The sequence below is a fragment of the Cyrtonyx montezumae genome, unplaced genomic scaffold (assembly GCF_038088225.1).
Source record: "Cyrtonyx montezumae isolate F1298 unplaced genomic scaffold, pur_monq_1.0 scaffold_15, whole genome shotgun sequence".
Lineage (NCBI taxonomy): Eukaryota > Metazoa > Chordata > Aves > Galliformes > Odontophoridae > Cyrtonyx > Cyrtonyx montezumae.
Genome location: NW_027071881.1, coordinates 7,465,915 through 7,492,739, shown reverse-complemented (window position 1 = coordinate 7,492,739; position 26,825 = coordinate 7,465,915). Strand labels below are relative to the sequence as shown.

The 26,825-nt window shown below is 42.0% G+C and overlaps 1 protein-coding gene and 3 non-coding genes across 4 annotated transcripts; all 4 read left to right on the top strand.

Annotated features, from left to right (window-relative positions):
• Nucleotides 1-41: 41 nt before the first annotated feature.
• Nucleotides 42-24,447, top strand: TEX14 (testis expressed 14, intercellular bridge forming factor). The gene is made up of 31 exons (XM_065732234.1): nucleotides 42-177; nucleotides 1,924-2,050; nucleotides 4,118-4,283; nucleotides 5,023-5,159; nucleotides 5,789-5,870; nucleotides 6,286-6,416; nucleotides 6,828-6,941; nucleotides 7,324-7,447; nucleotides 7,785-7,963; nucleotides 8,329-8,480; nucleotides 9,220-9,410; nucleotides 9,642-9,792; nucleotides 10,128-11,101; nucleotides 11,655-11,758; nucleotides 12,986-13,065; nucleotides 13,618-13,884; nucleotides 14,401-14,501; nucleotides 14,807-14,974; nucleotides 15,556-15,598; nucleotides 16,273-16,363; nucleotides 17,115-17,140; nucleotides 17,651-17,690; nucleotides 18,661-18,785; nucleotides 18,974-19,164; nucleotides 20,180-20,231; nucleotides 20,680-20,742; nucleotides 21,744-21,861; nucleotides 22,058-22,171; nucleotides 23,191-23,300; nucleotides 24,099-24,162; nucleotides 24,368-24,447. The coding sequence occupies exons 1-31, from the start codon at nucleotides 42-44 to the stop codon at nucleotides 24,402-24,404; spliced, it is 4,458 nt and encodes a 1,485-aa protein (XP_065588306.1). The 3' UTR covers nucleotides 24,405-24,447.
• Nucleotides 1,125-1,337, top strand: LOC136046007 (small nucleolar RNA U3). The gene has a single exon (XR_010621952.1). It is a non-coding gene; the product is annotated as a small nucleolar RNA U3 (small nucleolar RNA).
• On the top strand, nucleotides 2,283-2,495 carry LOC136046008 (small nucleolar RNA U3). Its single transcript, XR_010621953.1, has one exon. It is a non-coding gene; the product is annotated as a small nucleolar RNA U3 (small nucleolar RNA).
• On the top strand, nucleotides 3,077-3,289 carry LOC136045998 (small nucleolar RNA U3). Its single transcript, XR_010621943.1, has one exon. It is a non-coding gene; the product is annotated as a small nucleolar RNA U3 (small nucleolar RNA).
• Nucleotides 24,448-26,825: the final 2,378 nt, after the last annotated feature.

Genomic DNA, 26,825 nt, shown 5'->3' with positions numbered 1-26,825 from the left:
CTGTGGCACTGTGCAGCATTTCCTTGCTCTGAGGGAGCAGGATGGCTCACACGCTGCCTCTGCCCATTCCCTGCCCGGTGCAGCTCGGGAGCCTGAAAGGGGACACTCTGGAAGCTCAACTGCACGAGTGTGTCCGGCAGGGGAACTGCAGGAAGGTGAAGAAGCTCCTGAGTAAAGGTAAAACCTCCACTTAGGAAAGCTCTGCTTTGAACCGTGTGCTTATGGCTGTGGTTTAAAGGAAAGAAAAAAAAAGAATCAGAATACCTTCAATGCAATTGTGGAGATACGTTTATTTGGCCTTTTTGGCAAATGGTACTTATGAATAAAAAGAATAGAGGTAATTTGGAAAGAAAAATAAGGCTTACAGGACCTCAGTCACGAGTGGTGGAGGTACTGTAAGACTGAAGTCCCAAGGTCCCCTTCAGGAGTGTCGTTCAGCTTTCAGCAGCATGCTTGAAGCACGTATGTAGGTATCAGTGTTTTTAATGACACGGGGACAGGAACATTGCAATTGAAGCTTCTTGGTGCAGTTCTGTTTTGCTTTTGCTGTTAAAAAGTAGAAATCTGTTCCTAAGTCAGTGATTCAGAGAGCAGAGTGCTCAGAGCCTTAAAGTGCTGACTACACAGCAACGAAAGGAAGCTGCACGTATAGCACAGGGAGCTTTAGACGTGGTAGTCAGAGCTAAAAGAAACACGGATCGTGAGCTTGAGCGTCAGTTTTTCTAAACGGAAACTTAAGTTTCATGCTCTCATCTTTGAAAGCGTGACTCGCTCCGTCCCGTCAGCGCCTGCCGGTACAGACCGGGGCTGAGCCCCATCGCCTCCATCGGTACGAAACGGCCGCTCCGCGGGGAAGGCGCTGTCCCCGCCCCTTCCGAGAGAGGCGCTTCTGATTGGTCAGCCGGCGCCGTACATGCAGATGAGGGGCGTGGCTTATCATTTTTCCCGCGCCGTGCTTTCGGGGGTCCCGTAGCGGGTTTGGGGGTCACGGGCGGGAGGAGCCCGGATGTGTGCGGGGCGCGGCGGAGCGGAGCAGAGCGGGGCCGGGGCTCAGTGTGAGCGGTGTCCGTGAGCTACAGAGCGGTGTGCGGCCGTGGGGCGCGCGGAGTCGGGGGCGCTGAGTTAGGACTATACTTTCAGGGATCATTTCTGTAGTTGGTAACTAGAGGAGTGTGATCGAAAGTGTCCGGCGTCACAAACCACGAGGAGGAGCGCGGTGTTCTCTCCTGAGCGCGAAGGGGGCGGGCGGTGCTGCTGAGCAGGGGCCGCCCGTCATTGATGACCGTTCCCACCCCGCTCAGTCGGGTCTGGGAGGGAGAGAACACAGGCTGAGTGGTTTGTGTCTTAATTACAAGTTAAAAGAAGAGTCGTTTACGGAGGTGTGGGGGGTGGTCTTTCCTGCTTTCGTGCCCCACGTTGTACGTGCTGTCCGCGGCAGCTGTGGCCAGTGTCGGGAAGGATCTCGGGGCAGCTGCGGGGCTTCTTTGCCGCTCTCCCCGGGGACGGTAGAAACGCGCTGGCGTTTGGCAGAGCCAGGTGGTTGTTCCTGCTCTTGCAACGCTGCCCTGGAAGTGGGGTAGTTTCTGGGCCTGGATACGTCAGCTGCTGGCACAGGCAGAATCACAGATTTGTAGAAGTCAGAAGAGACCTCTGGAGGTGCCCCAGTCCAGCCCCCCTAAAGCAGGCTCCCTGGAGTAGGTTACACGGGAAAGCGTGCAGGTGGGTTTTGAATATCTTCAGTGAAGGAGACTGCACCCGTTCCAGCGCTCTGTCATACCTGCTGTGCCCACTGACCCTTGTCTCCGCCTCGCTGTATATTTATAGATCAGAACCCCTTTCAGGCTGAACAGCTCTCAGCCTTTCTTCATGAGCACGATTTCCGTGTCCCGATCACTTTTTGTATCACTGTTGGATTCCTTCCAGCACTCTCTGGTCGCTGGATCCGCAGTTTAACTCAGGCAGTGCGGGCGGCGCCGCGCCTGCGCACTGAACTCGAGATCCGCCGCGGGGTGGTGTCCCCGCCCCTTCCCGAGAGCGGCGCTTCTGATTGGTCGGCCGGGGCGAAACATGCAGATGAGGGCGCGCGTTGTGTGTTGTGCCGCAGCTCTTTGGGGGTTCCCGTGCCGGGGCCGGGGTGGCGGGAAGCGCCGGAAGAGTGGATGGGGGCGGGAGGAGGCGGGGCTGGACCGGACCGGACCGGACCGGGGCTCAGTGTGAGCGGTGTCCGTGAGCTACAGAGCGGTGTGCGGCCGTGGGGGTCGCGGAGTCGGCGGCGCTGAGTTAGGACTATACTTTCAGGGATTATTTCTGTAGTTGGTAACTAGAGGAGTGTGATCGAAAGTGTCCGGCGTCACAAACCACGAGGAGGAGCGCGGTGTTCTCTCCTGAGCGCGAAGGGGGCGGGCGGTGCTGCTGAGCAGGGGCCGCCCGTCATTGATGACCGTTCCCACCCCGCTCAGTCGGGTCTGGGAGGGAGAGAACACAGGCTGAGTGGTTTGTGTCTTATTTAGACGGTGAAAAAATAGACCTGAGTTCTGGGCGCGAGGGATGAAGCTGCGGGTGGAACTGCGCGTTTTCGCAGCAGAGTGCGGTGGCTGCGCCCAGTGCCGTTGTGCAGCCATGGACTCAGGGCGGCTCTTGGGGTCGGATGCGTTTCCACTGGCGTAGCAGGGTTCTGGCGGAAGTTGCTCGCTGTCAACGCAGCTCCGCTCACGGCCGTTTCCGGTCCCCGGCGCCGCCGCACAGAGAGCAGTTCCGGGTCCGCTGAGGGTTGCACGGCGCGGCAGGCGGCATTGCGCCCGCGCTGAGCCCAGGACCCGCCCCTTCCCGAGAGGGGCACTTCTGATTGGTCAGTCGGCGCAGTACATGCAGATGAGGGGCGTGGCTTATCATTTTTCCCGTGCTGTGCTTTCGGGGGTCCCGTAGCGGGTTTGGGGGTCACGGGCGGGAGGAGCCCGGATGTGTGCGGGGCGCGGCGGAGCGGAGCAGAGCGGGGCCGGGGCTCAGTGTGAGCGGTGTCCGTGAGCTACAGAGCGGTGTGCGGCCGTGGGGCGCGCGGAGTCGGGGACGCTGAGTTAGGACTATACTTTCAGGGATCATTTCTGTAGTTGGTAACTAGAGGAGTGTGATCGAAAGTGTCCGGCGTCACAAACCACGAGGAGGAGCGCGGTGTTCTCTCCTGAGCGCGAAGGGGGCGGGCGGTGCTGCTGAGCAGGGGCCGCCCGTCATTGATGACCGTTCCCGCCCCGCTCGGTCGGGTCTGGGAGGGAGAGAACACAGGCTGAGTGGTTTGTGTCTTAATTACGTAATTAAGAAGGAACGGAAGTTGAGAAGAAGCGTAGAGTGGAGTTAAGTGGAAGTCACAATTCCCCAGTGTTGCTTTCTTGGTATCTTATTTTCTTCCTGAGGAATCGAAGTACGTTAGTTAAAGGTGTCAAAACGCTCCTATGCTCTTTAAAAACCACCTTAGAGAAGTTGACTTCTTTATCACGTTAACTGTGCTGATCTGCTTTGATAGTGCTTTGCTCCTGACATGAGCACTTCATTCATATGGAAACACTGCATCTGGGGTGCATGGTGTGTCAATACTTTTCAATCTATTTATTTCTTACTCCCTGCATCAGTGGAACATAAAGGTCCCTTTCACTGTTAACAATCCACTGCTTTCTTTTTTTTTCCTCTTTTTTTTTTTCTTCCTCTAAGTGAGAGAAACACACTCCAATCATCTCTTATTTCCTCATAGGTACTTTTGTTGATGCTGTGAATTCCATGGGCCAGACGTCTCTTTTCACTGCTGCATTGTTGGGCCTCACTAATATAGTGGATGTGCTGTTGGATTACGGCTCAGACCCTAATCAGTTGAGTACACAAATATTTCTTTCAATTAAAAGTGAAACTAGTATTTCTTCTGTTAGTGTTTTCAGTCTGTTATGCTAAGCTCCTCAAGGTAAGTATGCTTTATTTTCCTTATGTCATGGTACGTGTTGCTGCTTTGCTGTGTATACACATTAGAGCTATGTAGTTTTTCTCCTCAGGCTCAGCTGTGTTGGTGTGGTCGGGGTTGGCTGAAATGTTTCTGCTTTAATTTGCTTTTAATTCTGCTATTTTTGCTTCTCAGTCGCTGTTATGATGGGAGCACTCCAGTCCATGCAGCAGCTTTCTCAGGAAATCAATGGATTCTTAGCAAGTTACTGGATGAAGGAGGTGATCTGAGAGTGCATGATGAAGGTGGGAAAAATCCACAGTGCTGGGCTATGTCAGCTGGTAAAGAAAGCAGTGCACAGGTAGGAGTTTAAGTGTGTGTACACATCTTAGTGTATGTATGCTCACGTGTTGAAGAAAAGCCAGCATTTCAGAGAGAAAGGATGGCTTTCACCTGTTGGAAAAACAATTTAACTTTTATTTTTAACTTTCATTTTTAACTTTCATAATGGCATTTTGAACTCTTAATGATTGAAATTGAAGACAGGTTTTGCTGAGGCTCTGTGGACATGTCTATGCCCAAAACTCACTAGGACCATTGTGTGTACTTGTAGGAGAGGAGAATGACAGCCCCTTGTTTTCAGTCCCTGAGGCAAGGAGTTTCAGCAGCCCTGAAGCAGTCTTCAGGTGCTCTGTGTTTTGTCAGTCTGTGCATGCTTATTATGGTCAGTAAATGTGTAATTCTTGCTAATATGATGGCAAAATGCATCAGGGATTATTCATTATTTGTGATACAGTTTTTAAATTGACATTGTAGTATTTCCCTTTAGAGTTATTATAATATTGCTCTTAAAAGAAGTCAGTACAATTTTCAGTGGGTGAATGTCTTGAAAATTAGTCACCTGGTGTTTGAAGTTGATTACATTTTCGTGTAATTTGTTTTCTTCAAAGTTTTCTGCTTGCCCATTTTCTGAAATGCCTATTCATTTATGTTTACTTGTGATATTGCAAGTAATGAGATGTATCTCTTTTTTTGTTGGTCACGATTCATTAAAATGGATTAGCAGTTCTGAAGTAACCTTTTCCCTTTTCTCCTCCCAGATGCTGGAGTTCATACAGCGTTGTACATGCCACATGCAGGCTGTCATTCAGAATTTTCCCTGTGGTCCACTGAGGAAGATCAGCTCATCAAAAGCACTGGTTTTTAGTCCATCCAGGTTTGGTGGCCTTGTTCAGAGGTAAGAAAATGTTCTCATGCTTTGAGGAATTGGCTGTCTTGAACTCTTAGCTCCGTATTTATCTAAAAATTAACACTTCTGGGTTTTTTTTTGGCAATATAAAATTTAAAACTAATTCATCTTAGAAATGATTGTGCTTTGTATTTGTTATAGGAGTTCAAAGTAGAAACTTGATAGTTGCACTTTTAATTTTTACACATGAAATCAGTATGTAATAAACAGGAAATACAGCATTTTAGTAGTTTCTAAATGGCTATCATGTGAAGCAGCTAATTTCTTGACCTTTTAGGTCACTGTGAATCTTTTAGAGGTGTGTTTCCAACCCCTCATGAACTTTGATGTCAGAAATTAGGAAAAATGCATACTTGTGAAGAAAATGTGAAGCAGGGTGACTGCATATATACATTACTGGCCACCTTGCTTTAAACAAATACCTATTATAACATTCTGTTTTTAATGTTTGAATTACTTACACAATAGCTTGGGATTTTGCAATTTGCATTTTGCTTCCTATGTGGGACCAAGCAGGCATGGTGTTTGAGATACATGGCTGTTGCATTGTTTCTGTGCTTCATTTTTTGCCTCAACATATTAGTTACTCCTGTTCTTTGTATGTTTTTGTCACCTAGAAATGCTGACAGCACTCTGCATAGATTTCAGAAATGTGGAGTTAGTGCAGCTAAGAACATCTATAGCTTTGGCTTTGGGAAGGTAAGATGCTATAGATAATGTTTTTCTAATGATATTATTACAGTTCTTTATTTTTTAGTTGCATGTTCTTCACATGAATGTCCTGCCTTTGTTGTTATTTATCTTTAGTGCATTCTTCTTTCTACTGAAATAGTGGGGAAAAAGCTTTGGAAATCCCAGGTACTCAATTAATGGGCCTTACTGGAGGAAGCTGATTTAGGGCAGCAAAATCTTTTCTGTGACTGTTTCTGCTTTTCTTGTTTCAACTTCACTAGAAAGTTAAGCTCTTGACTAGATACCTAAAGATTGCAGTGCTTTAGTTAATGTTCCCATTGCAGTGATTGCTTTCAAGTTTTTGCTGTGCTTTGGCAGAAAAGAGTTCCAGAGATCTTCATCATGTGTATTCCTTTTGGTTTATGTGTTGGTGTTGTTTCAGTTCTATCTTGCAGGCAGCAGGCACCCAGGGTACCTGGCATTTCTCCCTATTATTGGGGAAAAAGAAGTGGTTCAGGCAGATGATGAGGCAACGTTTTCTTACCATGTTGGGCCATACATGATCATGACAAAGTGAGTGGCATTAAAGGGACTTCAGCCCCTCTTCATGTACATCTGTTACTGTAAAGTGGCAAATTGTCATACAGGTGGATTGTTTTCATTGTGTGGTCTATACTTTTCCACTACTTTCTGTCAGCAGCTTTATTTTGCAGTCTGTTGGTTGTCTTTAGGCTCTTTTGATATCTGTAGATCTCTCTTTCAATATCTCTTGTCCCTTCTAACATGTATGTGGTTATTCACTGTTGTCAGTGCTTCATTGCTACTGCTATATGCTATTGCATATGAACAAAATAGGGGCATTGTTCCTAGTAGCAGGAGTCTTAGGATTCCAGAGCATTTCTGGAATCACAAAGTAGTACTTTAACTTTGGGGGGGGGAAAAACCTCTGTAAAAAGCATGTTGCAGATACTCTTCTCCTCGTAGCTTGATGTGGGGAAGCAGCAGAGTGACAGTGAAGGAACTCAGCATTGAGTCCCATCGGAACTGTAGTAAGCTACGCTTAGCTGATCTCCTCATTGCAGAGCAGGAACATAGTAGGTAAGAGACAATGAATGTGCAGTGGCTGTCAGTGCTCTTGGGGTCTGTGAATGAGAGAAAGTGTGATTAACCTTGAGAAGACTGTCTGGCTGCATTTACAGTTTCTCTCCAAATGACAAATGCAGCTTTTTTCTTCTATCTCTTCCTACCCTGTTTTTTTTCCCACTATATATAATGCAGAAGTAGGTGACATTCTCTTCTCATGTAAATACTTCACTGCATGTTCCATTCATAGCTTGCTTACAGATTCCCCTAGGGGCAGCAGTTTGTCCATTTAAATAAGTTGGAAGTGTTCATGTACTATTGTTAAAAAGACCTGGAAGGGCAGGACTCTTGTCTTTTGATCTCAAATCCACTGTAAATAATTCCTTTTCCTTTGCAGTAAACTCCGCCATCCACATTTGCTGCAGTTGATGTCCGTGTGCCTGTCTGGTGATTTGGAGAAAGCCCGTTTAGTGTATGAGAGGGTGAACTTCGGTTCTTTGTACAGCATCCTTCATGAAAGGGTAATTGGAGTATTTGCTTTTCAAATAGTACTTATTTGAGTGTTTGAACACAAGCAGTGAAGGTACTGTAGGGACTGCAGCGAAAGGCAGAGGAACTGAAGGGCTGATTCTGATGCAGGGTGAATTTTGGCATAGTCGTTATCTTTTAATTAATTACTGTTTAATGTGTTAGTATAGTTTGGTGCCCAGAACGTGCACGTTGTTTAGCAGTGCAGTATGTGTGATCTGTACGTTTCCTTTTGCTTTCTTAGCCTCCTTATTTACAATAATGGTTTCTCACTACATCAGGGTTTGAAGCCTCAGTCCAACATCAGTAATTGTGTTGGGTTTTTTCCAGCGTACAGAATTCCCTGTGCTGCGCATAGAGACCATTCTGCATATACTTCTTCAAATGAGTGATGCTCTACGTTTTCTGCACTCCCGTGGATTTATCCACCGTACAATTACCTCCCATGCTGTTCAGATTGTTTCTTCTGGTGAAGCAAAGCTGTGCAACCTGGAATACATGATAGAGAGGTAAAGAGTTGCCCTACTGCGGAGGCATAAGTGAAGACAGATTTAGTGCTAAATTCTGCTGAAGTGATTTAGTAGATATTTAGTCATCAAGAAGGATATTGCTCTGCCTCTGAGTTGGGCAAAGGAGTTACAGGAGGAAACATTATCAATTTTTGAGGGATGCCATACACTTCATTTAGGTAAACTGCTTTATTTTTGCATACATTTTTTCTTCTTTCCCATAGAGCAGTCTGATTCGAAAAGAAGTAAAAGATTGGTTAGACTTCACAGAGAGTAAAATTGGCAGGAAACGAGATTTTTCCGATGGAAATAAGCAAAAAGGAGCAGAAATACTACTTCACTTTTTTTTTCCCCTTTTCATGCAGCAAGAATGATGGAGAACACAGTGATCTGACACGTATCCCTGTCCCAGCCCAGCTGTATAAATGGTGCTCTCCTGAAGTAATCCTTGAAAAGAATGTCACAGTGAAATCGGATATTTATAGTTTCTGTACAGTAATGCAAGAGGCCTTGACAGGTATGTGTGTAGGCTTGGGCTTTTGTCACTGAATGCTTTCAGAGCAGGCTGCTTATTTTCCCTCTGTTGCTGCATAAAACCCTGCAGTTAATGCACATACAGTGCTCACATGGGGGAGGAGCCCTCGTGGAAAAAAGCAAATGTCAGTGGGAATGGCAAGGACTGTTGGAGACTTGTAAAGAGTGTTGAAAAGCTTGAAATTGCTGAGATTAATGGTGGGTATTATGGAGATAAAATCTTGTGTATGGTGTTTTGCTGCTGTTTATCTCCTCGTGCAAGGACAGTGAAGCATTCAGATAATTATTTGCAATATGTAGGGCAAGCCTGTGTAGCTTTTCTCCTTTACACCACTAAGAAAAACATATAGAAAAACTTCTGTTATGGTCAAAACAGACAAAGTCAACACATGAAGTATAATAAGCAATTGTCCTGAAAATGAAAGCTGGAAGATGAGCTGTTTGGGAATGAATGATACTGGGTTATGGTGTGACTGTCCTCTGCACAGCTCACTGTATGCATCTGCTGTTGACTAAGGTAGAGAGGAGATGCTAGACTGGATTGAGTGCTGTTCTTATTATAGTGAAATTTGGTAATTTTACAAATAGTAATTATTTTTGTAGTTTTAATTATACATTATTACTGCCTGCATGTTCATTCTTTGTCTCTGATACTTCTCTCCCTCTCTCCATTAGCATTAAGACACAGCTTGTGACGTGAAGTGTCTATTTGTGTATTGCAGAGACCCTTCCCTGGAAAGGTATTGAAGACTCAGTTATTAAACAGCTCATAGTTTCAGGAAAGCAGTTAGAAGCAGATGCCAGACTTCCTGTGCCCTACTATGACATTGTAAAGTCAGGGCTAGAATCTAAACAGAAGAACCGCTCCGTGAACCTTCAGGATATTCAGTACATACTGAAAAATGATTTAAAGGTAACTTGAGGAATTGTAGCTTCTGGTTTTTTTTTGTTTTTTTTTTTGAATGGCAGTTTTATGTCCGTTCAGATTCAAGTTATTCTGCTTAAATCTGGGTGGGAAGTTTTTATTTGTATGAAACCTGGACATTGAGTATACTTTGATGGAGACGCACCACTCTAAAAACAGAAGGCAGAGGCTCTAGACATTCAAATATAAAGGTCTTTAATAGTATTTCTTGTGTTGCAGGACTTGATTAAGTCTCAGAGTTGCCATGCTGATGAAATGTCAAAAGCACAAAGTCCTGCTGTTTTTGAAGATATCAACATTTGTTTGTCGTCAGCTTTTAGCTACCAGAAGAGAGCACTGGAACTGAACAAAAGGGAGATAACAGTGGCCGGTAAGTTTCTTTTAGCAAGGTGTTGTGTGTCCTATACTTAGTGTGTTCCCCAGTCCATGAAGACCTGATGTAAATCAATAAAATGTGAGCATCTGGAGATCTTATGACATAGTTTGAATGAAGAAAGTGTTTAGACTTGGATTCTAGTTTACATTAATAATTAGGGAGTTAACTCAAGATTTTATGTCTGGTTAATGTTTGAAATTCAGGCACGCTGCTTTCAGCAGAGAAGTTAAGTGTGTAATCTATAAAACGTGTTGATTCCTTAAAGAAACAGAAGTATTGTCTGATGGACATCTGGAGGAATAGCTAAACACTAACATCACATTTTCCAGACAGCACCACTGCCCCAGTATATGCTGTTTGTCCTGATGAGAATAATGCTTTAGTGGACCTTGAGGCACCCACCAGTCTGCAGCCAGTTGCACAGGAAAACAGTTGTGATGCAGCTTCTGAAACCCAGATGGCGAGCAGTGTCAGTGATGTGGATGACAGCCTCTGTAGCTTTGAAATGAATGAAGTCTTTGCCAGTTGCCCTGACTTTCATGGAGGCTTCTTGGAAGAAGGAGCTGAACTTAATCAAGCAGTAAAGGATAAAGAAAGACAGCAAAAGGAAAAAGATGAGGATGTCCTCAGAGGCTTGTTCTTGTACCCTGGAATGTGCTGTGAGGAAAAGCAAGTTTATGAGGAAGGCAGCATTTCAGAATCTGTTACAGAGTACACTACAGAAGAAGAGGAAGGGAAAAGTAAGGCCTCTGACCTGTATGTGCTGGCACAGGTGAGAGGAGATGCTGGCAGAAGGAAGAGTAGTCTGTCCTCAAGTGAGCAGCACATCTTTAAATGTATCCTTAATTTAAAGATTGTTCAGAGCACGTTGCAGCAGGCAGCAGACTCCCTGTGCAGAACAGAGGAAAAGCTGGGCAAATTAAAGCAAAGGAAACTTCTGCAGGAAAATGGGACCGATCAGCTTCCTAAGCAATTTTTTCATGGCAGGCCTTGGATCAGATCTGATGATACTTACCAAATTATCAATAACCCTTTTTCTGGAGTCAATGCTTTTTTGTGGAAGGCTGTAGGGCCACCATCAAGTAACTATATTCCACCTCTGGTGACGTGCCAGTCACAGGGAGCTCTGCGTGGAGATGGTTTCCAGACTCTTCCAGATGTGACAGAGGAAACATGGGCAATTCAGGATGAAAAGTGGAATTGCTTTAATCAGATGAGTAAGAGTGAAAATGCAGGCAACCAGCATGATAATGGCTTCAGTGAGGTGAAAAGCCTTGATGATCAAGTGGACCTAGACCATGAGGTAAAATGGGGAGCATTTATCACTTTCCTGTTCCCTAGCAGGTTTAGGTGAAGGGATATAGCTAGAAATGGTGTCCAGAAAGCAGGAAGAGTTAACATATATATGCATAACAGTGGCTGAGGAGGGGATAAAATCTTGTGCTATAATAAAGTGTGGGGGGCTTTGTTTTTTGTTGTTGTTTGGTTTTTTTCTATACTTTTATTTCAGGAGATATGAGCTGTCACTTCATGAAGACTTCTTCATTTTCAGTTGACACACTTAGCCCAGAATGAGAGATGTGTTGTCTGCTATGGGATTAATCTTGGGTCATTTAAGTGTACTCCTTGCCATAGGAAGGAGATGTTGTGACAGTCTGCCTACATATGTGTGAAACCTGGTATAAATCCAGAGAAGGGTTTTTTTGCTAGGCTGAAGGCTGGAGTTGCCTTTTTCAACAAAGAAAAGCATAGGGAATATAGTTTGTCTTGTCCAGTTCTTAGTACATCTCATAGCTCAGCTAGTAATTAATGGAGTGTCCCAAGTGCTGAATCATGGCTTGTTGGACTCGTTTCAGCATTTACACCCACATGTATCTGTTAGATGCAAAAAAAAGTTCAACTTGCAGTATCGGAGAGGGAGTGACTCACGTTCTGCAGCAAGTGGAAGCAAAGAGAGGTGGTGAGTTTTAATCATATTCACAAAACATTAATTGGAGCAGATTCATCTTGCTACAGCCAGTCTCAAAAGTAGATACATCCAGGATTGAAGATGGCATTGAATGTTTTTTGTTTTTTTTTTTCCCAGTAAGCCAAAAGCCATCTGTCCAATTAGGACTCTTCTGTGATTCATTGTCAGCTGCAGAGCTGACAAGGTAACTGCTGCAACTGGACACTTACTTCTAGAAGTGGTGTTCAGACAAATTGCAAATGCTTTGCTGATGGAAATCAGTGTTTTGAAAGTGTAACAGGGTTTAAGGAGACCAATCTAATAATGAAGTTATTAGTAAGGGTGGTTCTCTGTTCACAGCCTCATCCAGTTCCCAGTAGAAACACTTTAGCTTTCGTAGGTGTAGAACTAGGCTCTATGCTGGGGCTGTGGGAGCAGAATAGTCTTCATAAATGTAGTGATAGCCTTCATAAACCTAGTGATAACAGCATGTGTTACTGTGTGTGCTGTGCTCTCTGATGTTGTCCCTATGCTTTGTATTTCTAAGTATGGGTGAAAAGTATATATTTAAAGTACAGAACAAAACTTGTTCAAGTTCTCGTATCAGTTGAGAAGGTGAGGATGGGCACTACCTTCAGTGTTTGTGTCAGATCACTTGCAACAACCATTCCTGTTTCTAAGTTGATTAATGACCCGATTAAGCAATGGATCAGCAAGACCCCTTGGTAAAGGAAATACTTGTTTTGAATGTAGGTGTGCTAGAGTCTGACATGATTTAATGGAGAAGTGCACACACTCTAGATTTAAACAAAGTTGATAGTAGTAGTAGTGTTGTTGTCCAGCCCTGAATTTCTGTTTATCTTCAGTTGTAATTTGCCACTTTGCTGACCTAAATAATGCAGATCTACATAGCAATCATCGCCTATTGGTGTTTATATTGAAGGCAGTTGGCAGCCTTTGCAATCTAGGTTTTCACTTAGCACTTCTCTGGTCAACCTGTGACAAACCTAAATTCTTGCCTGTGCTTTCAAAGCTCAGCGTGCTAGTTTTATTGGGCTCTCAGAGGATGTGTGTTCTCTGCCTTTTAATTAACAATAAAACAACTGCTGGTGTTTTACTGATTGGGAACACCTAACAGAATGTAGACTGACAGCATCATTTAGGTTGAAAGAAACCTCTGAGATCATCAGTGTACTTGTGCCTTAATGGTTTGCTTTGTCTCATAATGATTTGTCACAGGTGCTATCCAAAACCAGCATCTGAAATTTGCAGCATGAAAATAAATGAGGAGAGAAGGGTGATGCAACCAGAATGGAGAAGTAAGTAAATCAGTGTTAACTTGGCATTAATGGTAGCAAATTTTAATGCAGTAGAGTGCAATAACACTTAATACATTCTGTCACCTAAGGGAGGTCTGTCAGCCTTGTTTGCTGTAGCTCTGTTAGGCTATTTCTGGAGGAGAAAAATGAGTAGAATCCTGTGTCCTACACGTTTGAGAGATGGAGTAATCACATCCACACTAAGACAGTTTGACTATAAAGCACAAAGAATATCTGCCTCTTTTTAGGAGGCTATAAGTGTAGGAGAATGAGTTTAGAATGGGTAGCATAGCAATGACCAGTGGATGGCAGTACAGAATGAACAATAGAGAATGCACGCTAACAGAAATTGTTCATATAAAGGCTTATCTGTATTGATTTATGCAGATTGTAAACTTAAATAGAAGGAAGCTTCCAGCTCTTTTCATTATAAAGGAGCACACAGGCTGTATCTACAGCATTTTCAAGTATGCAGACACAAAGAAACATGGGGAAAGTTTTCAGGGTCCAAAAGGTGTTGTGTGAGCTGGTAATTTTGTTCTTTTTGTGTAGCTGAAGTAAGGCAAATGGCCAGAAAAGTGGCCTCAGGACAACTGGAACTGGTCGCTCCGTATCTACCCAGTGATTGCACTTCTGAAAGTGAAGTGGAGAGTATAAAGGAAGCATTTCAACATGTCACTAAACGAGTCCAAAAAAGTCAAGACCAACAAGGCTATAGACGGCATACAAGTGACAGTGTTGAGCCTTGGGATGTGGGCTGTGAGGATGGATCTGAATCTGAGGAGAGTGATCTGGAGTCTGTATTCAGGAGTCCTGGAGGTAAGGCTGAAAAAAGAGGTTTTCCTGTTGGTTTGTTTGTTTGTCTCTGTCTCCCAGCAGATTTCAGCTCCTGTGACTTTTGTTAAAATAATTGACCATCTTCTCTTCCAGAGTCCTTTTCCAAAAGCAAAGCCAGTAGCTCAGTTGTCCATGAATAAAGCCTCAACTGAGTTTTACATATTAATAGATGAATGAAATGTCCAGTGAGCTTGGAGGCCTCTCATGATCATTGATTATCACATACCAGCATGTGACAGCTAAAGCTTTCAAATCCATGAGTTTTCTTTCTTTCTACTGGATTGCTACCAGTTTTCTGCTTTACCAGCAGAAGTAGTGGATGGTGCCTTTGTAATAGTTACAGATAAAGGAATAAGAAAAGCTTTGCCTGCTTTGATTAATAATGTCTTCGAATTTATTTCTTTGGGGTTTTTTTGAGACGATGTTGTTTTATTCCATTGAGCCACTCACTTCCTATTATTTCTGCCTTAATAATCATATTCTGTTCTGACATTCTAGGGGGAAGTTGCCATTCACCATCACAAGATGAACAGGTAGAATCTGGAGTATCTATTCATAAGAGTTCAGTCATTTTTCACCAAATTGCAACTGTCTCTGGAGTATGTATGATATTCCAAGAACTCTAGCTGCTGCAGTGAGCAAAAGAACAGTTTAGAATGGTCTGTTACTAACCTAACTATTGAGACAGCCATCTTTTCAGTTGTGATCTGACCAGCAGTCACCTCAGCTTTTTTTTTCCTCTTCCATGAACTGTCAGAGTAATGTAAAGAGTAGGAGCTTGCTTGAAATGCAGAGTGATCAAATTATGCATCATTTATGTTTGATGCAGTTTTAATGTTACTGACTAAAATGTGTATTCAGTAGAGAGTGGAGACAGCATCTTAAACGCTGGTGTCTTTTACAGGGGCATTCAAGAGAATTACCTTGTTGCTTTAATTCATCTTCCAATGTGTCTGAAGAATTCTCTCCAGATCCTGATTATTTCCTTCTTCCTGCTGCTCAGGGAGGCTCAGAACTAGAGGCAAAAGATGCAGATACGACAGGAATTAAGGCTGTGTCACAAACATTGGATGTAAGTTGAATCAGGTGTGATTTTATCATGCTCCAATTTAATTTGAAGAACAGCTGTAGAAAATGTGAGAGTGAAGGAATATCTACAAATCGTCATGTATCTAAAAGTAAGAAAATTCTGACCCTGGCTCTTTAGAAACAAGCAAAGAAAAAAAAGCAAACACCCGAACTCCCTAAATAAGAGGACATGTTTACTTATTGTGTTTACCAAGAAATTAAATAATCTGTAAAGCCCTGATGTTACTCTGTTGGCTGAGAAAGGTTTAGGGCTGCTGATAATCTCAACCTTTCCTTTCCTGCTCACTCAGCCATAGTATTCAAGAATCTTAAAACAATCTTCATTCGATTCTTGAAATTTTGGAGCTGAAACAGATTACTAATTCCAATCCTTGCTGTTTGCTGATGAGCACTTGAAAAGCTGTCTCTGTTCTGCTTATTGTGAACATCATCCTGTGCGAATTGTCCTACTTTTTACAGTTTACCAGTGTGAAATTGCATTTGCTTCCTTTTTCCTCCCTGCTTTAGACCTCAAATCCTGGAGGCAAATTAGAAGACACTCATGTTTTATGTTTGTTTTTACAGAAACAGTTGCCTGAAGATGCAGGATCAGATATTCAGGTATCAGGTAAGTTTGCTTTCTCTTCTGAAGTCAGGGAGACCAAATCTTGTTGCACTTGTGATTTTTGTCAGCAGCCTTCCTGTTAGAAGGCTGAAGCTAGGTTCTTTAGGGTCACTTAGTGTCTCCTCTTTGTTACACTGAGAGCTTAGAACACTTGGGATTTTGGAAAGGGAAATTTGGACACTGCAGTCACTGAAATATCACTTAATGCAATGATTATGTTCTTGCTGTTTGATGAAGCAAGCAAGCAAATCCTACTCTGCTTTGTGCCTTAAGGCTAAGTTTAATGTTTTCATGCAACTTGCTGTGGTGCTGGGAAGTGAATTAGAGTTGTATTTACACATTAATATTGTTAAAAGTATCTTGAGCGTAAAAGCCTTAAGAGCTGACACTGTGTGCAGAGCGATGTGAGGATCAACATTGCTCCTCTAGTCTGCTGCTTGTCTTAGCTCAAATGTGTAAATGTTGTGATATTCCCCAGTGCTTTAGTGGTTGACTGTCTGGCAGCTGTGGTATGTTTATGAAAATGCATCTTTAAAACACATTTGTCTCTTGACAACAACAAAGGTCACAAGAGCTAAAAAATTTAATAAGTTGCAATTTCCTGTTCAATGAGTTGTGTCACTTTCCTTTGTACTTGCAAAACCCAATAACAGGGAACATTTGTTATTTGTATTCAGGAGGAAAAATATTGTTCTGCAGCACAGCAGCACAGAACTGTGGCAGTAACACACAAGGAGTGAATCAGCTTATCCATATGCCTGTAGCCAGGTAGACAGACTTATTTATATTGTTACTTCAGGCATAAATTGGGTTATGAAGTATGCTCTCTTTACTAAATCTGCTCAAATATCTAATATTCAAATAAGATGCCAGTGGTGGTTTTTAATGCTCTACACAGCATAGTCCATTGCCAAAAAATAATAAAACGGCTTTTACAAGTCTCAGGGGGTTTTGTGTTTTTACTGTGTTCAGTATATTTATTTTCTTTATTTGCATAATGAAAGAGTAAAATAGGAAAAGTAAATCATGTGTATAACAATTTCTTTTACACTGATACAGTATATCGGTTTCAAACAGAGCAAAGATAATTCACATTGTAGCTTCTGTCATCTGTTTTAATTTTGTTCTGCAGTGGTTTCAGAGCTTGAGTAGCATGAAGATCATGCCTTTTCCCCTTCTGTGGGAAGAGTGATGCAAGTATGCTCACTGCTTCCTGCCTGCAGATAACATTAGCCTGTGCTTAGGGGCTTGCAGTCTCACTTGTCAAGCTTGAGGCTTTTATGTCCAGTATCTTGTAAACTTTATGTTCCAATAGTGTGCAGAGATGTCTGCCAGATTCACCACTCCATGCTGCAAGGAGTACCGCCCCTTAAAAAGAGCAATCCTCTCCCTGAAGATCATCCAGCAGTGGTTTTCAGGCATCTTAAAAGCCTGTAGCCTCAGCTTGCTTTGTGTGCCCCCAGTTAGCAGCTGCTCTGTGTGGGAATGACAGCTGCTTTTACTGACTCAGTATTTGTAGTCTCTCCTCTTCACTGGAGGAAATGAGTTACCAGTGTCAAAGGTAGGTAGCAAGAATATAAATAATTGGCCTAAAGGTAAAAAGTAATGTTCCCAGTTGCTCTGTCACTTAGGAACTGCACTTTGGCCATCAGGACACAGAATCCTTTTGCTCTCTTACCATCAGACTAATGCCTCTTTGACCTTGAATGGGATTGTTACAGTTTGAGAGACCAGTTTACAATGCCAACTAATCAAATGAAGGTAAAGCCATGTAGTGATGTGTATTTACAGATGTGTACTGAACTTTCAGTCTCCTTTGAAAGCATACATGCCCTGTAGATTTTTTTCTCTTTAAAGCATACAGTGTGCTTAAATCAGAGTACTCTGTCTCTCTCTGATTTCTAAGGTTTTAAGCAAAAAGTGTATATGAACTCCAGGGTACTTCAGAGTGAAGGTCATCCTTTGAACTTCTCGAGAGAAGAAACAAAATACGTTTATTTTCATAATTTTTTCTGAGAAGATCAGTGATGATGACCTTCTCTTCCCTTATTCCAGTGTTGAGGGAGCTGCAGGAAGACTGCAAAGAAAAAGACATGTAAGAGCCACAGGTGGTTCTGTGCTGAAACTGCTGCAAGTTGGTTGTTACCTCTGTAAAAGTTCAGTGTTGGTGTGAAGCAGGAGGACATGACAAACTAAAGCTGAGAGATGGAAAACTGGAATGTTTAAAGGAGTTAGGAGTTGGCTGTAAAAGAGCCATCATATGGTTGTCCTTAGCTTAGTTAAAATATTTTCATATTTATATGTAATTAAATTAGTGTAACAAGTAATTAAACCAGTGTAATTTGTGCATGCCTCTTTGTTAGCGCTCCTCAGTTCTTCCATGCACGTTACACAGAAGAAATCATTTTGAAGAGTGGATTGTTAGTCTGCAGTTTATTTTTGTAATGCAATTTATTTGTCTTGTGATTTATATTCTTAACTTGTAAATTTTTCCAAAGTTTGTGGCTCAACTATTCCATTATCTGTCAAAAAGATAACTTTAAATTTGCATAGCAGTCACTGACTTGGTAACAGTTGAGAATTGTTGGTTGAGTGTCCATCACTTCCTGTGCAGATCTGTAGCAATTTCAGTTTGTCTGAGTAATTCTTGTACAGACCCCTAAGGTGTTACATTATTCTTAATGGCCCTTTATTTTTTCTTTTTGTGAAACGTTGAGGTTTTCCTTTGACTTTGGAGACAGGTTTTCTTCAGTGGTTCACAGTTGGAGTTGTTGTCCTTTCCTGAGGTTTCTTTTATAAGAGAGTTATTAAAATAAAATTCTGTAAAGAAGGGGAAGGCTAATAAGAGGCTAATAGTTAACCTTTTCTGGCTGCAAGATCATTGAAGATGATGATCTTTAGTCTTTGAAGAATTCTGTGTGAAGTTGTCAAAGCAATTGTCTTCTGGAAAACTAGATAAGACTGAACAAAAGTAAAAAGTGAAGAACTTGAAAACAGCAGAATTTAGCAATTACAAGTAAAAGAACTGGCTATTCTAACTGTCAGAATGTCTTTCAATACTTCAGATCAGTGACAGATATTGAGGATTTGTCAAGTATTCCCTGTGAGGAGAACTACTATGAGGATATAAATTGTAAAACGCCCTCAGTGAGTCATGCAGCACCAAGTGTCAGCACTCCAATCAATTCAGGTAACTGCAGAGAGGAAAGAAGGGAGGACAAATTAATTGCTCCAGTGTTTTATGCCAGGAGCCAGGCCTTTCTGCCAAGACTTGCTAATGTAAAAACTGTTTATGCAAATCACAGAAACTCCATTCATGTAGCACCAATGCAGAAGTGTCATTTTCCAGCTTTGCTGTCATTCTTTTTTTAATTCTAGAAGAAAAAATTCCAGTAGCCTTTTTAAAACACGGATGCTGCTGTGAAGTAGCTTTGGATTCTTCCTCGTGCATTTGTCAAGTGGTTTCCTCTGCAGTGTCCAGGACATTCACCACAACCTATGAAGAGGAGAGGAGCACTGAATTTCTCTCCACCTCTGCAGGCGTTTGCTCCTCTGGATTGAATGAGCCAGTAAGTCCAGGAAGTTAAACACACTGCACTTAATTCAGTGTAAATGTTGAGCACCATCAGAACAGCCTTGCCTGCTGATAAAGAATTGCCTCTTCTCAGTGTTAGATCCAGTGATCTTGCAATACCAGAGCAATACAGACTGGCAAAATTATTAGGTAGAAAAGACCTGTTTTGTTTGGAGAGTGAGTTGGCAAGGTGATTTTCTGGCATGTCAGCAGCTGGTGGCTTACCAGAACCATTCACAATTCACAGCTGAGCTGTGAGTTACAGGCACTGAAGGTAATGTTGTAGCTACAACATTATCTTAACTGTCTTTCCAGTCAGCTTATATATAAAACAGTTGCCTGCATGCTTTTCTTATGTGATGATTCTTATTCAGTGATGGAGTTGTCATTTAAAGATTAAATCAGAATTTGTTCAGACAGATTGGTAGCAACTGCAGTCAGTGTCATCAGGTCAGCTCTGCGTTTTTAGGCTTGCATGGAAACCTGTTGAAATTCATTAAGCCCATTTGCAGCTCAGTGCTGCCTTAGCTGGTTGTAGAGTCAGTTAATCGTGTTGCTTCTTTGCCTAAATTTTTTTTCCAGGACCATGGACCTGAAGTCCGTGTTTCCATTTTGAAGTCTGTGAAGATTGGTCTTTCATTACAGATTTTTAGGGGGTTCTTTTGGTTAAATGTAGAAAACAGGAGCTGTCAGAACTGTCCTTTCAGAGAACTGCTGTCCAATTGCCCATACAGAATGTCAAACGAAATGAGGATTGTGTAGCTGACAGTGTCTTAATGACTAGCAAAAAGATGAGTAAAAACAGCCTAAGCAAAATTCCTGACACGTTTAGCTTACCTGAATGCCTCCTGTTTTTTCACCTTCTGAACTAACTTGAGAAGCTTATTTAGAAATTTTAAGACTTTTATTAATGTCTTACCTCATTTTTGTCTTGGTATGTTAAAGGTGGTGGTTGGGGAACAGCAGTTCTTCAGTTTACATTGTATTTTATTCGATATGATCTTACACAGGGTGAGCTGTCAGTTGTTGCTCCTTCCTCGAGAAGCACCAGGAAGGCATCTGGTGAGTCTCTGAACCCACCCCCAGCTCAAATAGAGTCATCAGTAAATGGATAAACAGATTTGAAAAGGAATTTTGGAGGGTTTTTTTTCTTCCTTTTTTTTCCTGGGCATCTCTTTTTATAGGGGTAACTAATTATGCACTCAATTGTGTATTGCTAGGGACTGTTAGGTTAGAAATTCTGTGTTTGCCATTACAGGCTAAGAACTCTGACCTTCTATTGGCCTAAAATTAGCAATGCAAAAGTGAGAACTGTATGTGCAAGTCTAGCTCCAAGTAGTTTTTCCATTTTGATAATACTTAAAGATATTTGATAAAATGTGAATGAGCCAGGCTCATGAAGGCTGATAAATGAAATATGTCAGCAAGATGCTGTCATAGTCTGGGTTTATATCACCCTTGTTAAGAATTAATCACTGATAATTACTTTTTTTTTTCACCCTCATCTCAGTGCTCACTCAGGCATCTATCTACCTCACTGATGAGCTCCTTCCACCAGCCCAAGAGCTGCTGGGTGAAATTGATAAGAGACACTTCACCCAAAATGATTCAAGATTTGCCAGCTGCGTTTTAAAGCCAAGGACAGTACTTCAATACACAGTCAGGATTTTGCCCAAGTCATTCTCTGAATGATTCTCTGATACTACATATAGTAGTAAGTGGGGATCATTTTCAGATGTTCAGCAAGTAATGTCAGAAAGCCTGAGTCTTTGTAGGCTCTGTGTTTGTTTCCAATGAGTCAGAAAGTAAAGAGTTTTTAAAACAAAAAAGGAAAAAAAAATACAGGACATGAGTTAGCTAAATAGTACAGTCACTTGAGAATGGCACTGGTACTTGTTTGTGTTATCCTACAGCTTTGTTAAATCTGCTTCCATTTAAAATTGTTACCCAAAGGGTAGAAGCTACCGTGACTTTAATCATAGGAGTATCCTGTTTTCTGTTTTTAGGTGGCAGAGAATTGCTCGCTCTTCAGTCACAGTGGTTTTGTTGTATTTGCATAAAGTACAGCTATTTCAGACTCCATTTTTGTGACAGCCTACTGCTTCCTGCTTATCGTAGCTTAGCAGAAGGTGGCTGAATATATTCACATGCTGTAGAGAACAGAACTTAGTGAGATAAGTCTGGGGAGTTGAGAATACCATTGGATTTTGCTAAATAGGGTAACAAAGCTAACATCCACAGGTTTTCTTTTGATTTTTCTTCCATATCTGGGATTGTAAGGGGAAAGATTAAAGATTAATTTCCACATGCATTTTTCATTTAAGTATGAAGCAGAATGTTCACTCTGGCAAATCTAAAAAATGCGCTGCACTAAAATACTTGTATGCATCTTGCTATTGGCCACCTATTGCTGTAAATAATTTGAGTTTTCTTAGTTGGTAGGAGATCAGATGGCTGAGGAAAGAGTAACTCAACAGTAGACAGCTGCACGTTTCCTGAGCATAGTAAATAAAACCACAATTTATTTACTATCTTCATTTCTTACCTTTGACTTTAAAATCTTTCTGTGAATAGATTCTGATCAGATTAAAATGGAAGGTGCAGAGGCAAAAAAAGAAACTGAGATGAGCGAGAAGCGTGATTCAAGTGTGTGGACTTTGGAGACATTTAATCTGGCAGAGGAAACAGAAAGGTATGAAAAAGACAAGGGTGATAACAGCATGTATCACTTTGGAACAGTTATTCTAAATCTTTGTCATCCAGTGTATTATAACAAGATCCAGTGCTTATAATAAATCTGAGAATCGTGATTGTTTTGGCTGTTCTCTTTGAAAAAAATATATAGTATTAAATATGGCAGCATGCATTTAAACTCTTTTATTCAACAGGGCTCACTCTACTCTTGATGACGTTTTGGAAAGAATTGTCTGTGCTGTTTCTGCAGAAGGGCAATTTCAAGAACAGCAACAACAAGATGAGGAAATTCAGGGACATGCTCTTGGGTTAGCTGATAATCAATACTTTATTCCTAACTTTATCTTGTTTATGTTCTCTGTACAGTCCTATAATGGACTTGTTGGAAAAAGAGCTGTTGCTTTTTAGGCTGTAATGTGTCGAGGAAGTCTGCTTGGAGGCTTCCATCAGAACTTTCAGTACTAAATTGAGAGGGAAGAGAATATTTTGTTAAGATAATTTCCTGTAGGTGGAAAGCAAACATTTCCAGTAGGCCTGGAAGGTAGTGCATCATCTTCACAGAAATTGGAATGAATGCACCAGAGTAGTAGATGATTTTTTTTCCCTAAGGTAGTGAGAAGAATGCATATTAAGAGAATAGTGAAACCTCTCTAGGGAGAGGAAAAAGACCACAACACTTTAAAAGAGTTTGGGAGAGCCAAACTACCTTGACTATATAGAAGAAATGAAGAAAATGGCAAATGTATTCTACGTCACTTTAAGAAAAAGATGCTTAGCCCAAATGAATTTTTTTCCTCTTAGAATTGAATATCACGAGGGCCTTAAGCTCTGAGCAGCTCCACAGTAAATGCCAGTGAGTGCTCATAAGTCATTCCTAACATATAACTTACTAAGGAACACAAGATAGCCTGATGTTCAGCATCAGGATTTATTTATTTTTAAGGCAAATGTCATGATAACCAGGAGAATCTCGCTGATGGGGCAACCTGATTCCTGCAGTGTGTGTTTTCATATATAAATATCTATCTATCTGTATTCATAAATGGCTCAATCCAAAGCCCATTCACACTCACAGTCAAACCACATTTGTGTAGTGCATGTAAGGAATCATTGGAGCTTGTGGTTGTCAAGGTAAATCTCCAGATTTAGTGGGAAGAGATTGTTTGAAGGTTGGGTGGGGGCAGATGCCCATTACAGATCAGGGTAAAAATAAGAAAGCATCTTGTATCTCCAGTGGCTTTTATTTTAGTACTCTGTAATTCATCCTCTCTGAAAGAAATACAAAAAAAAAAAAAACAAGATGATGTGCACTTGTCTGTCATTTAAGGGCTGCAAGCCTGGAAGATCCAGGAGAGCTTGGAAAGAAGAAGAGAGAAGAGGAAAGTGGAGCCAGGGCCCAAAGCAGCGAGGCAGATGGATGTGCAGGGAGTTCAGAAGGTCCTCTTCATCTGTAAAGCTGCTGGGTGCTGTACTGGACAGTGTCTCATTTATTCATTTATTATGTTCTTAGCACTGAATTTGTCAAGGTTGCACAGCGTAGTGTTCTGTTTTTCTTCCTTTTTTTTTCCATCTGGGTATTGTTTCTACCCCATGATTTTGAAAGAGGAAGCTGCTGTAGACTTCAGCTCTCCAGAGATGCTTAGAAACTTTTGTTTTTTGAATCAGTTTAGACTGACAGTGCTCTGAAACACTTGCAGAGAAATACGTCCCATTGTGAGAGTGCAGTTTCCTCTTCTGATCTCTCCAGAGCACTGATGAACAGTTCATATTACTGCACCTGTGTCCCATTTAGCCCTTGGCCTCTCTGGCTTAGGCACCTAAAGGCTTCATGCTGTAGGCACTTTGGGCAATTTCCACCCTCATTTGGTATGTACCTGTGTGGCATGTGCTAATGCTATCAAATCCCTAAGACAGCTGTTTCTCAGTCTAGTCTCTCCAGGCTTTCCTCTAATAGAAACTGGAAGCAGGGAGGAAGAGACAAGCTGAGATGAAAGAGCTTCCTCTATTGTCTGTGTCAGAGATGAAGTCATTTTACACAGTTGGCAGCTAAGGTATCTTTCTGCAAGGAGGTTTCTGACTGCAGGTGAAACTTAATGGGTCTAGCTGAAGAAATCTGCAGTGCTGATGAAACCAGGGTTTTCTCTCTGATGTGATGTGATTGTGTGTGGTTTTGGTTTTGAGCTGAATTTAAGTCTTCTTTGAATTGTATTTTTAATTTTATTTTTATTTGTTAAGGCAAGCACTCTGAAGATAAGAAATTCCACTTAAGGGAGCAGCAGTCTTCAACTTCTCCATTCAGGTGAGCATCTCTATGACTTAAATTGGGCTTTTCACAGGAATCTGTATTCTCTGGCTCTGTGAGATACATTCTTGTTTTCCATGCCCAGGAGGGGCAATATGAAACCCCATTCTCTTCCACACTTGGTCTGATACAAGCAAAAAAAAAACAACCCAGAACTGTGTAACTTTTCTTGACTATGTCTTCATTTTTTTTTTCCCCACAGAATAATTGTTTTGGATCAGAATGTTCCTCCTACATGATTATAATGGATAGTGAATGCATCTTCATGTATCAGCTGCTTACTGCTGCTGGTCCAATACTCAGCCTGTGAACTGCCATGCATTTTTGGTCACAAAGACTTGTAATGTTCAGACTTCTTTTATCTGCAGCAGCAAGTACTGAAAAAGTCATAGTGCAGTTTTACTTTATAGTTCAGTTTATACTGTGTTTTTTTCTTTGCCACTGCTTGATATCAGTTACACTGCAGAAGTGATCTGTTTTCTGACACCCTTACTAGGCTGGCTGTTTGCACACTTCATAAGCAAACTAATTTTTTTGCTCTGTTGCATTACAGTTTTCAGTGTTACAGACAGAATGACTGTAATTCTGTGAACTGCTGTTACAGCTCAGGCTCTCATCTAATTTTTCCTTGCTGGAGTGTGGAGTGCTGTGTTGCAGCCCACGTGGTGTATGTTTTTTCCTTGCTCATTAAATTTAACAAGGGTAATTTCTTGTTTTCTCTTCTCTTAGTGCTTTTGTGATCTAGCATTGAGCTGATTTGACTGATAAAGGAGATTAATTGCTGTGCAGGAAGTTAATGAGAAAAAAACAGTGTTCTTTCAGAGATGCAACTGCACCAATATTTTCCTCGTCAGCATTCAACAAGAACATAGAAAAGTTAGCATTACTGGGGTAGCTGTTGCTTAATTAAACCATGATTTTGTGGTCCAAAAAGGTCACTGGAAAGTAAGTGCCTTTTGGATCAGGCTTTTGATGGGCCCAACAAGTTCATGTTTAACTGCTCCTGTGATTAATGCTGTTCAGGTGCAGGATGTGTAAAGATAATCCTTATCCCTTTTGAACACAGTGCAGTTCCGTGGGCCTTCACAGTTTTGAGTACCACATGTTTCTTTTTCATCCTGTTCAAGGAGGGAAATTTTGCCTGTGTGTAACTGATGTTAACTAATGTGGTTTAATGGTTCTAATAAACATTTCTAAGCTTAACGTGCTGTAGTGTGATTATTCTGCTTTTTAATTGTTGCTGTTATTTTCTGCCTTCAAGTTACGTATACAACTAGATATGGAGATAGATAGAGCAGACTAGCACAGCTTGGGGAGCTTTCTTCAGAAGAAATCAAGAAAAAACAGATATCTTTGATCCTTTTAGTCAAGTCCTGGTGGTGATAGGTCATATAAGGACCAGCAGCAAGGAGGTGCGTGGGGAAAGAGCAGTGTCAGTGCGTGGGAAACAGTGTTCAGTGTGTGTGTGGAATTGTCCACCAAGTTTAATATTTTCCAGGCTCTGCTCGTGTCAGTTGCAGGTGCAGTTTCCTCCATGTGCAGGCAGAGGTACATCATACTCCTGATACACAATCTGCTGGAACAAGACCCTGCACAGGTAGGGGGCTGTGGGGAGCTGCTTGTTGCAAGGAATGTATGGTGATGACAGATGCATGCAGAAGTTAAGTCCCACGTTTGCTGTGTGATCCTGCCCTTGTTACCCATAGCTGAGAAATGCCTGAGGACCATCACCTTCTGCTTCAGACAGTGCTTATGCAGTTTCTTAATGTATCACAGCCCTGATGAATCAAAAGAAAATAGCTGAAACTTGCTTGTCTGCAGCAGTGCAGTGCAGTGAGCACACGTGAGTTTTAATGCACGTAATTAAAATGACTTTGGTTTGTAACGTGAGATTTTTCCTTAGCTTCTTGGATATGGTTTTTTTTCCTGCTTTATCTATCAAACCAAATGGTGAGCAGACTGTGAACCATTTTCCTATCTTTTTTTAATCTTAACGTGGAGAATTTTTATTTCTGTTGCTAGAGAACCTTTCTAGCAGTCCATAGCCTGTCTGCTCTCCTTATCACGGCCGGAACACGGCAGTTGGAGATTTCGGTTGTTAAGCTGCTTGTACTTTTCCAGAATTAAGTTCAGCATGAATGTAAATCATCCTAATAACATAAAGCATGGACACAAAAGCTGTAATTAACAGGAAGCATAAAACAAGGACCGACGAAAGACAGCAGAAGAGATCAGAGGCGGCCCATCTAATGCTGCTTTTCAGCTTCCCTGAGAATGAGAGGCCAATTAATTAAATTAAAACAGTGATGCTGAGCTGTTCTGATGTCTCTCTGAGGCACTAGGCTGTGATGAGCCACATTGCTCACAGGAAAGCAAAGGGGGAGGGGGAAGTTGGGACATAGGGATTTGGAGGAGATGGGTAAGGATGGGTGTCCTGTCCCTCTGCTGCTGTGGCTTTAGAGGCCCTTGCAGAACCCTGCACAAAGTTGATCAAGTGAAGGCATGCAAGGACAAAAGCAGGTGCTCCTTCCATTAGCAGCAGCCGTGTCCTCAGTCCCTGTGTACCTGCTGTCATGCTGGCCTTGTATTGTTTTTGATGTTGTTTTCTTGGTTGCTTGCTCATGGTTTTGTTTTGAAGCTAAAACTCAAGGAGGAAAAGC

What these genes read in the sequence shown, in the direction of transcription:
- TEX14 (XM_065732234.1), top strand. Translation starts at nt 42, where the DNA reads ATGGCTCACACGCTGCCTCTGCCCATTCCCTGCCCGGTGCAGCTCGGG. An exon ending in GACTGCAAAGAAAAAGACAT is followed by an intron (nt 17,691 to 18,660) that starts GTAAGAGCCACA and finishes TCAATACTTCAG; the next exon opens with ATCAGTGACAGATATTGAGG. An exon ending in CTGGCAGAGGAAACAGAAAG is followed by an intron (nt 21,862 to 22,057) that starts GTATGAAAAAGA and finishes TTTATTCAACAG; the next exon opens with GGCTCACTCTACTCTTGATG.